At 34.0% G+C, this 11,503-nt stretch overlaps 1 protein-coding gene across 2 annotated transcripts; it reads left to right on the forward strand.

Annotated features, from left to right (window-relative positions):
* The first annotated feature begins 3,454 nt into the window (after positions 1-3,454).
* On the forward strand, positions 3,455-11,207 carry LOC136228036 (mini-chromosome maintenance complex-binding protein). 2 transcript variants are annotated; one of them, XM_066016863.1, is made up of 14 exons: positions 3,456-3,677; positions 3,790-3,903; positions 3,994-4,101; positions 4,265-4,396; positions 4,643-4,687; positions 5,797-5,916; positions 6,023-6,181; positions 6,445-6,519; positions 6,684-6,797; positions 6,906-7,108; positions 7,215-7,350; positions 8,069-8,296; positions 9,920-9,987; positions 10,814-11,207. In XM_066016863.1, the coding sequence occupies exons 1-14, from the start codon at positions 3,510-3,512 to the stop codon at positions 10,926-10,928; spliced, it is 1,785 nt and encodes a 594-aa protein (XP_065872935.1). In that variant the 5' UTR covers positions 3,456-3,509; the 3' UTR covers positions 10,929-11,207. The 2 variants fall into 2 exon arrangements, with proteins under 2 accessions (XP_065872936.1, XP_065872935.1); XM_066016864.1 differs by lacking the exon at positions 4,643-4,687 and having other exon boundaries at positions 3,455-3,677.
* Positions 11,208-11,503: the final 296 nt, after the last annotated feature.

The raw sequence follows: 11,503 nt of genomic DNA on the forward strand, positions 1-11,503 counted from the left end.
CGCGTTGACTTCGGGTTGACCGGTCACAATTACCTGATGTACACTTTAGTGGGAGGTCACCAAAAGGTTGTACACCAAAATGTGAAAATGGGTAAAGGTTGTACACCACGTATGTAATTTACCCATTATTAAATCATAGACAATATAGAATCTTTTTTTAAAACGAACTGTTACGCAATTGATATAGAATAAGGAACAAAATATTTGTGTTTTATAATAATGTCTGAAATTGATCAAACTTGTCAATGTTATGATAAAATTGCTCTTAACCGCCAACGTCAGTGTAAAATTGCAACGTTTTATTACTCCTAACTATAAATGTTAGATGTATTTTTAAGAAATTGTTTTATCAATGTTAGCAGTTTTTTTATATATAAAAATATCATATATCATTCCATTACATTAAAAAGTACATATACAACATAGAAATTAAGCGGAATAAGACCTCACACTCATACAGACAAGATCAAGTATAAGATCCACAAATTGAAGAAAAAAGACTACAAATAGCAATACAAAAGCTACAAAGAGCAATAAAACAAAAAGGTATACATATAATAACAATATAAATAGAAATCATACCCTTATATTTGTAAGTCGATTCCTATTAAAAAAGCGTTGTAACCCATACTTCATTAATTAGACTCTTCCGGATGTTCGGATCTGACTCTTTTTTTTTTTGCAACCACGTAGATCTATATATCTATGGACAAGATGAACATTTTCGTTATTGCTAAGACCGAAGGAAGAATAAATGAAAGAAATATAGCTAACAAGTGTAGATTTAACGCAAAAAGAAGTTCAATAGGGGGTATAGATTTCAAGCTAACAAGAAAAGTAGATCTGAACCTAAAACCTAAAAAGTAAAACCAAACATAAATGAAAGGAGAAAGAAGGAAGACAAACTTCCTTCTTCCTCCTCTAAGAGTAAACCTGGTTAAAAAAAACAAGATTGGAAACATTGAGTGGTAACGACGATGGTGGAAAACGGAAAGAATCTGATATTTAGAAGAGCTAATAGGAAGAAGAGTGTAAAAGTTAGAGAAAAGCCAGACTTCTCTCACTAGCCTCATGTTGGGGGTTAAATGCATCGTTGGTTATTGAATTTAGGGTAAATTAAAAAAAACCCCTGTGGTTTGATGTTCTTCCAAAAAAACCATTGTGGTTTGCGCCATTAACCAAAAAACGGAAAATGGCTTAACGGTGTTAAAATGCTGACGTGGCACATGGGTAAGATTGGAAATTCGATTTTTTTTTTTATTTTTTTATTTTTTTCCCTCTCTCTCTCTCCTCCTTCTTCTTCCTTCTTCATCTTCCTCTTCCTTCTTCTCTTTCTTCTTCTTATTCCTTCTCCTCCTTCTTCTTCTTCTTCCTTCTTCTTCTTCTTTTTCATTTTTCTTCTTCTTCCTCCTTATTCTTCCTTCTTTTTTTTTTAAGTTTCCTGAAATCTGGACCAGATTTCTAGAAATTTTCCAGAAATCTGGAAAATTTCTGGATTTCTGGATTTTCCCCAGAAATCCACTAACACAAGTTATCATGGTTAAATTAGACACCATCTTCTTCGCCAGTAGAAGCTCCATTAACTCCATCGCCAACACCAAACACAGCAACATCACCAACACCAAACACAGCAACATAGTGTTTACCAAAGGGCGGTGTCTCCAATGCGCAATTGCAGCAAAATCTGGATTATGTTTGCGGACAAGGGGTAGATTGTAGTCCAGTTCAACCAAGAGGACTTTGCTATGAACCGAATACAGTAGCTTCACATGCTGCTTATGCCATGAATCTACTCTATCAAACTTCCACTAGAAATCAATTGGAATGTGATTTCTCACAAACAGCCATTGTTTCATTCAAAAATCCTAGTAAGTTTCTAAAATTTATCCAGATTTCCGGAAACTAAAAAGAAAAAGAAAAAAAAGAAGGAAGAATAAGGAGGAAGAAGAAGAAAAAGGAAAAAGAAGAAGAAGAAGGAGGAGAAGGAAGAAGAAGGAAGAAGAAAGAAGAAGAAGAAGGAAGAGGAAGATGAAGAAGGAAGAAGAAGGAGGAGGAGAGAGAGAGGGAAAAAAATAAAAAAATAAAAAAAAATTCGAATTTCCAACCTTACCCATGTGCCACGTCAGCATTTTTAACACCGTTAAGCCATTTTTCGTTTTTTAGTTAACGGCGCAAACCACAGTCTTTTTTTTTTTTGTAATAACAAACCACAAGAGTTTTTTTTGCAAGAACATCAAACCACAAGGTTTTTTTTTTGGAATTTACTCTTGAATTTATATGATTGTTTTAAAGTAGTCACTCAATTTTAATTTGTGTCAATAAAATCACTTAATTTTGAGTTTTTATCTCAATTAGGCCATTTCAGCGATTTCAGTGATTAAAATGGATCAGAACGATGATATGAGTGACACGTCATGATCAAAACGACACAAGACATCCATTTATGCGCTACTTGGTAGCTAAATAGCTGCTATTTTTATGAAAAATAAATTAGGTTTTTATAAATTAGGATATAGAATATATAATTTAGAATTTAAGATTTATACATTGGTGTTTAAATTTTTTAAATTAGATGTAAAAGTATATTTTATTTATTATATATATAAATAATACATTAATAATTAATTTTGGGCCCTGTTTGGTAAAAGAGCGTTTTGGGATAAAAAGAGCGGCTTTGACCAACTTTAGAGGTTTGACCACTGAAATCGCTGATTGAAGTGTTTGGTGGAGAGAGGTTTGGGAGAGAGTTTTGGGATGAAAACGCTAATTTAGAAAAAGCTCTTAAAATGAGCTTTTTCAATTAGCGTTTTGCAATATTAAAATTAATGGACTTCTTTAATCCTAATAAATAGACTCTCTCTTCTCCTGCGCTAAAATTAATGCCCTTATTCATCTTTTTGCACAAACCGCTATTATCAATCATCTAATTTTTACCAAACAGGTCTACACAAACAGCTAGTCAAATCACCTAATGTAATAAGCTAACAGTTAATTCCCAAACAGGGCCAATATGATTTAGTTGTAATGCGAGGAAATTACATCTTAAAGCAGTTTTGAAACTTTTATTATTCTTTTGTCATTATGTATAGTTATTTTTTTAGGGTTTGAGAAAAAAAAACCCATCAATTTCAGCGTTGAAAATATACTAAAACTAGTTTTATTTTATTTTTTTAATATGTTAAAACCACTTTTAATTTGAAAATACTTAGACATTTTAAGAAATTCTTTAAGTATGAGATAGTGATAAATAATTGCCCAATATAATGACTATTACGTGACTTACCCTTTAACGTTGTAGTTGATATTCGTGTAAAAAGCTCAGAGTAAAAGGAGTGGTCCAACTGCATAGCCCATTTCCAAATGCAGACCTAGCCCATCCGCCATTGACACGTCACTTGGCGGGAAGACTGTTTTTGGCGGGAAATTATATTCTTTTTAATCCCCATTTAGCGCGCGAAGTCGGATCGGAGACCTGAAGTGAAGCAGAAGATTACTCTCAGATCGGAAAAATGGTTGGACTGCCATATGATTGCTTGGCAAACCCTCTCGGAGCCGTTCGATTGACATTTGAGAAGGCGATCGGGTCGGGTTCGGACCCTTCCTCTTTCGATGGCAAAGACTGGGGAGCCGCGGACCTCTTCCGTCATTTCCTTTCCGACCAATCCAACCTCTCCCAGGTGCATTCACTTTCTTATTCGCTGTTGCTTCTGTATGATTTCAATAGCTAGATCGAGAATTTAAGGTCAAATGTTTATTATTGATCGTGTGTGTTATTGAAAAAATTATTAGGTTCCAATTCTCAGTTCTGCAACTATGGGATGGCTTAAGCCCAATACTCTAGTAAGATTTAAGGGAATGATACAAGACATGTTAGGCAATGAATTCTATGTTGGTGCTTATAAGGTAAATTTATGTGCTTGGAATCTCTCTGCCACACACTCCATAGTTTATATAATCATTTGCTAAAGCAGTCTTTCATTTTTTTTGTTGAAGGATGGATCTGTTTGGAGAACTAACAAATTCATGGATGTTTGTCAATTCCCCGTGGGAACATCGCCAGATATGAGAATTTGGGAACGACAATTGTTGTACTGTGTTCCAGTGAGTCTTCTTCACTCAAGTTTTCTTCAGCAATTTATGCTTTTATCCTGTTCAATTGCAACTGAACTGATAGAAGTTGACAATGGTCTTCTCTATTTATATTAGAAATTATGTTTTTCTTCTGTTCAGCCATATGATCGTTTTGAGATTGTTTACTTTCCAGATCCCGGGATTAAATTCGTGGGCAGATTCTACTTCTGAGATCGAAATTGATACAAACATGGACCAGACATCTCAACAAAGGGATAAGCGTGGGAGAATGGACTTTGAAACTGTGGATAAGAATGATTCTCATGTACTTCCTATCACTTTGTTATATTTTTGTTCAATCTTTAATATATCTTTCATCCATTTGCTTGCACCTGTAATAAATGCCGGTGGGGCCCTTAGTCTGAGTATTAACTCCAATTTTTAATCATATATTTTTCAGCTTTAGATAATACTGGTTAGTGGTTGATTAGTTTTCAGATAGCCTATGGATGCATTAGGATGTTTTCATATAACTAGTTTGCATTTCTGACATATCAGTTTCTGATGACAGGTCTCATGTGACATGTTAGAAGATTCTCCTAGTGCAAAAAGGATGGTGAGGATGACAACTCTCTATCTTTTCTTTCTTTCTTTTGAAGAGAACTTTGATTGGATACTTTCACATGTTAACTACTAAAGATGGTGATAGTGCAACTCTAATGTTTGTTAGACATTCAAATTTTTGTCAACTTGGTTGAGATTTCCAGGATTGAATATTTTTAGGCAGATGTCTTTAAAGTTTCTGTTCTAATTTTTGGCAAATCCCGGTTCTCTTAGCCACCATCCATTTGATTGCTGCACTGCACAATGATTAGTTTACTGTTGATCAAACCTCATTATGATTACTACATATTCAACGACATTAGTAAAATTATACATATCTAAAACTATAATGACAAACTTATTGAACTGGAATGTATCAGGTTTTTGAATTCTAGCACTATGTGGTGGTTTTACTTCATCATTTGACCATTTTTTGTGTGAGATATTTGTTATTTAAATTCAATCAAGAAATACTTCTCAATGTCAACTTACAGCTTCCAACTCTTCTACACCTCTCGCTTTGATATTATTATTTGAGAAAAAACCAGAGAAGGACATGGTAAAGAGAGATCTTATCCATAATCTCTTTGCTTTACAAGGCTTCTGCACTTAAAATCCTAAATTGTATATGCCGCATGAACAGATCCCTTAGCTTCTAGCGGTTTATTGCATTATCCATGAACTGCAAATGGAACAGAAATCAAATATCAAAGACAGACAATTAGAAACATAGACTTGCATGTAAGACACGAATGATAGTAGATATATTTTTCTGGTTTGAACACAATTACTAGAGAGATAAAAATGTAACTGGATCACAAGTAAATAAGTCAGAAGAACTGGAAACTTTTACTGGCAGCCTTCTCCTTTCGTGTTAATTGTTCAATGTATGAAACAAACTTATGTGTTGCATATATATTGCAACACTTTCCACATTGTCAATTGAAGCATTTGTATGGTCTATTAAAGCTATAGCTTTCAGAAGAAGATAAACACTTTCTTCCTTAACATTTCTATTCTTTTAATTTGTTGTCAAGTGGCTCATGTTGATGAAATCCTCTTTGTCTCTGTGGTTCTGTTATAGTAATCTGAAAAATGTACTGACATTATTTTCTTTTGTAGAGAGAAGATGGTCATCTTTCTTCTCCTTCACAGTCCCAGGAGTATAAAACTGAAGTTGCATATTCTAGCACCAATTTGGTCCCAGTTAGCGACAAAGATCCTTTTTCTTGTCTGGTGAAGGTAAAGATTCTCAGTCATTTTCAAGGCCTATGTTTTCCTCTTCCTTGATGAGAATTTTATTGTCCTTTATCTTTTAAATGACAAATTGCCTAATATTGTTGTGCAGATATATGATTCTCCCCAATCTGAGTTGAAGTTGAATGATATTATTGAATTTGTGGGGGTTCTTACTTTTGACTCGGAGGATACAGTGGAGAAGAAAGAAGACGATGTATTCTCTAATGAGAATTGTGATGAACTGTTGGTCAACTTACCTCCAAACAAGGTATTGACTTACTATTACTGTAACTTGTATTTTTGGAACTCTTCAGTTAAATGAGTGATATTGTAATAGGTATCAAAATTCCCCTGAAGCTTTTCAAAAATTAATACTGTTGGTTTGAGTTTTGTCAGTTTCATGTATTCTTACCTTGTTTGTATTGCCTTAGAGTTTGTTTATTGACTTCTCACTGAATGCTTGCTGCAACTGAATTGCTTATTATATATATATATTTGTGACTCTGTTTTTTTCATGTTTAATTTGTGAAGGTGCCACGTCTCCATTGTATTGTCATTCAGAAGCTTGCAGTTCATGACTTTCTTCATAGCTCCCCAATAGTTGAGGTGATTGCATTATCCTTTTCTGCACCTAAGCCGGCCAAATTGATCTTCTTATATTTATCTATCCCATATCTATTATATATCAAGAATATAGAGATATCCATCTATTTCACGTTGTAGTCAAATTTTGACACTCTTTATCCTTGCATGCCACTTTTACTATACAGCCAAAACCACATTTGGTCAAAGAAATAAGGGAATCTCTGTTGAGGTATCTCACAGCTATTCTTGGAAATGATACAGCGGCATCCCAGTTCATGTTGTTGCATCTTCTGTCAAGGGTAAATGGGATTTCTCTCATAGTCGTTGTTTGAGTTCTGTCAATCTGCATACATCAATTCCTTTTCCACTTCTCTGGTGCATTAAAGTGCTGACTTTTTCTTAATTAGGTACATGCTAGGGCTGACAATGTAGCTGTAGGAAAGCTTTCATTAAATCTTATGTGTCTGAATAAAGAGAGCGTTTCCGTCTTTGGCACTCAACTCAGCATTGCTATGAAGAACCTTCTACCATTTACAACATGCATACCCCTTACTGTGGAATATCTTAACAGGAACTCTCTTGCCCCAAAAAAGGATTATGAGACAAACAGGTATCCCATATTCTTATCATAGGTCGTATGAATATTGGCTAGCTTCCTGTTTGAAGTTGAACAATACACTAACTGCAACTAATCAAGCTTACTTTTTCTATATCAGACTGATATCTGGAGCCCTGCAGCTTCCAGAGGGTTCGCACATGATCGTTGATGAGACCCAGTTGGAATCAGGAAACCTAAACTCGGTTGGGGTTGAAAATGCAAGGCTTCTAAAAGATTTGATAACCTTTCAAAAGGTAATTCTCATCTTCTGAACTGGGTGCATAATAGAGCTTGTTTAAGAATGGTTCATTTGTTTCTATGACATATTGTTAGGAGATTAAGATCGGCTTAATAAGCATAGACAACACAGATTTTATGTGGTTTGGCCAATTCACACTTATGTACATGAGAAAGAAGTCTTTATTACCGAAACAACCAAGAACAACTCACATGAGACTTTATGAAACCTCACAAATCCAATAATTTTTTTGAAAGTCTATGCTCAAGTGTTTTTCTACTCTATGTTATTTCTTGACTCTCAAAAATAATTATAAACATCTTTTCTTGTGTTCATATAGGCCCCGACCAAGTCGTCCACAACCCATAGAAAACCTGGTCACATCGTAATTAAGAAGTCATCAAATTTCCTATTTTTCGGTAATTAGGACAGAAAATTTCCCCGCCAAAAACAACTCATCAAATATTTATCCCTGTTTCTCAATTCACGGCAAACCTTAAAATCAGTTATAAAAAACTTCCTTGTCGACCCAAATCAATTCAACAATTTTCTAATTAACCCGAACTTATTCCAAAACTTCAAATTAGCTTTTTGCATAATGAATTAACATCAACAGATACCTATGTTTCAAGAATTGGAAAGTGTGCATCTTATTCTACTACTACTGAAATTTGCTGAAGTCTTTAGTCTTTTTAAAAGTGATCTCAATATCAATTTTACTATATTTGTTTCAGGTAGAGTATGATTTTACATACTACAAAATGGAGATGTCAGCAGATGTCCAATTGCTAATATTGTCCCAGGGAAAATCAAACATTATGCCTGCTGATATAATCATGCCTTTCCATCCTTCTTCAGCGAGTTCATCAGAAGTTGCAGCTACAGAATCCCTTGAGGCCTGGAGATGGTACTTGGCTACTGTCAGATCATTGCCGCATTCTATTGACTCTGAAATGCAGAAGGTAACGACTTAACTTGATCTCCTCTTGTGTCTTCATTTCTATTCCCTCCACACCGAGTTCTTTGTTTTATAGGAAAATATTCTGCCTTTTTCTACCTAAATAAATTGACGCTGCAGATTTTTTTTTTAAAATTATAAACTTATTTCTTGCCATGGGACTATTTTATAACATATCTAATGATTTTGAAGGGTTACGGAAAATCTTCTATACTATCTATTCTATTGTTTTCATATAAACAAAGTATTTTGTAATTGGGAAGAAGTTAAAAAAAAAAAAAACTGTGGTTTCACGTTTTTTCACTTTGAGTACTATGGAATTTAGTCTGACAATGATGCCTATAGTTTTTCATATTAGCAACAAACGGAATTTCTAGCAACATTGTTATAGTAAAAGGGTTTTCTCGGTATCATTGTTGAAAGTTGGGCGGAGCAGATTTTTTTCTCATCAATCTTCTCATGTAGGTAAATTACATGAGATTTAAAAAAAAAAAAGGTAGGGTTGGGGAGAGAGAAGAAATTTCAAAATAATAGTCAAGATAAAACACATGTACTCATTCGTCAGAGTATTTTTGTTGAAAATGATATTCTTGTCCAATTACTTTTCTCTACCTAGTTTTTTTTATGTCAAAAGGAGATAGGACATCCCAATTAGGTTGACACTCTTCACACACCAAACATCAACAAGGACCAAAAAGCTTTATTGTTAAACATCCCATATTGCTAAATTGGGAAGGTATATGGTTTCTTAAATATATGAGGCAATCCTAACCCTTCAAGGTACCTTTTGGGATTAGTTAGACCTTGATTACATGGTATCAGAACATGGTTCAATGTTGGGGTCTCGCTGATAATGAATTGGGCGTGAGGGGGGCGTGTTAAACCTCCCACATTGCTAAATTGGAAAGCTATACGACTCTTTAAATATGTGAGACAATCCTAACACTTCAAGGTACCTTTTAGGGTTAGTTAGGGGTTGTTTACATTTATTAATAAGCGAAAAAAGAATAAGTTACAAGACAAACCTATACTGTTCTAAATGACTAAAGTCATAAAAAAATAAACGTCTGCAAAAACTCAGACAACTTCAACTCTCACGTTCAATCGAAAACACTTTGTTGATTGAGATCAATAGGTTTCCTCTTGGCTATTCTTTTGAAATTTTTTTTCTCGTTATTTTCTTTTTCTTCTAAATGAATTACTTGATTGGAGAAAAATAGGGTTAAATGCACCATTAGTTGTCTCAAAATGGTCAATCAACATCTGAATGATGACATGTATGACACAGCAGCACAAGTCAATTCTGTTGTGACCGAAATGACCAATGGTGCATTTAACCCACAAAAATATCCTCAGTCATGTCATCAACTTCATACCAAAAATTCAGTCTGAATTTAACAGTGGTACAATTTTTTTTTCCTAACATTGAAAACCACTTGTGCCATTTTGTCACAAAAAAAAAAAAATGTCCAAGTCCTCAAAGTGTTAAGTTGCAAAACCACAAAAAACTAAGGGTATCATAATTATTCTGTTGGGCAGCTACTTCTCAAAAGTTGGAATAGTTTGAAGAGTGCAGATATAAAACCAAGTTCTCATTTGTTTTTATGCCGTTGATGACATTTAACAGGTGGTAGAAAATGACCTTGTAGCAGCGAGACAGGCAGATCGAAGCTTAGGCAGCGAAGAGTTTAGCAGGTGAGAAAGCTTAGAATTTTTTCATTATAATGTTTGCATGAAAGATGCAAAATTAATATGAATATGGTGCTATGACAACACCATGATTTACAGAGACAAATCACTTGACACGACTGATAAAAATATCATTTTTGTGTCTTATATATATATATAATATAGGCTTAATACATCATTTGCCTCTTGAACTTGTCCAAAAAGATTGATTTGCCCGTTTTCAGGTAGTTCTTTCAACTTGCATAAAATGTCTAGTTAGTCACGCATCTTAAAAAAAAAAGTAAAACAACCAAGGTCGCGGTATGTAATAACATTCTAAGACGCATGCAATGTATCTTCCGCATTTAACTTACTTTTTTACAATCGAGTGATCAATTAATTACATTTTACACAAGTTCAAAAGGTTAAGTGGACATTTTATGCAAGTTGAGGAGCTATGAGGGGACTTTAAAAGTTCAAGGCTTAATACATCATTTGCTTCTGAATTTGTCCAAAAAGCTTGATTGACCCCTTGAACTTTCAAAGTGTTTCGATAGTCTATAAAGTTATTATGCGTGGAATACATCTTCCGCATTTAATTTATTTTTTTACAATCGAGTGATCAATTGATTATATTTTACTCAAGTTCAGAATGTTAACTGGACATTTTATGTAAGTTGAGGAGCTATTGGGACACTTTGACAGTTCAAAGGTCCAATCAATCTTTTTGGACAAGTTCGGAAACAAATGATATATTAAACCTATAATATATAATCACATGGAATACACAGATACGCATAACATAACAATGATTATGATACATAACCCATTTCGACACCTCTAATGATGACAGATGGTTGACAATGGGCCGCCTAATATGTGCAAGTTTCGGTGAGACTTCACTCACAATGGAACACTGGGAATTGGCCAAGGAGTTGGAAAGGCAAAGGAGAGAAAGATTCAAGTGAATTATTCTTCTTTAAAATGGAATTCACAGGTGTAATATGCTGATGTGTCATCATCTGAATGGTCCAAAACCAGCTTGATCCCGGACCATTTTTAGAAATTTTCATCAAATAGTCACTGTATAGCAGCATAATTAAGTGGCTTGATATTACATTTCTAGACTTGAATTCTGATGTTTTAGGATAGATCCCAAAAGTGAGGGTTAAATTAGCACAAAGGATGAATTTGCACGTCTAATGTTGTAATTAATCCTTTTAATCTATCAATGCTAAGAAGTGAGTGATTTGAATCGAATTTTTCTTCAGTTTCTGCATTTTTATTGATATGATCTACATGACAACTACTGGACTTAATATTTCTTTAGTTCCTGTATTTGTTCAAAATAGTCAACTGTCCCCTTTACTATGAAATATTCTATTTATGTGATCAATTGAATATCTGTAAGGTGTCTATTGGTTTCTTATTAGATCAATTATCCAAACCATTACATACCTATATTATTTATTTGTGCTTTTCTCAAAATGTCAGTATATATAACAACTTAGAAATTTTATTTTTCTTTCTCTTTTCATTTCTT

This window comes from Euphorbia lathyris, chromosome 4 (genome assembly GCF_963576675.1).
Source record: "Euphorbia lathyris chromosome 4, ddEupLath1.1, whole genome shotgun sequence".
Taxonomy (NCBI): Eukaryota; Viridiplantae; Streptophyta; class Magnoliopsida; order Malpighiales; family Euphorbiaceae; genus Euphorbia; species Euphorbia lathyris.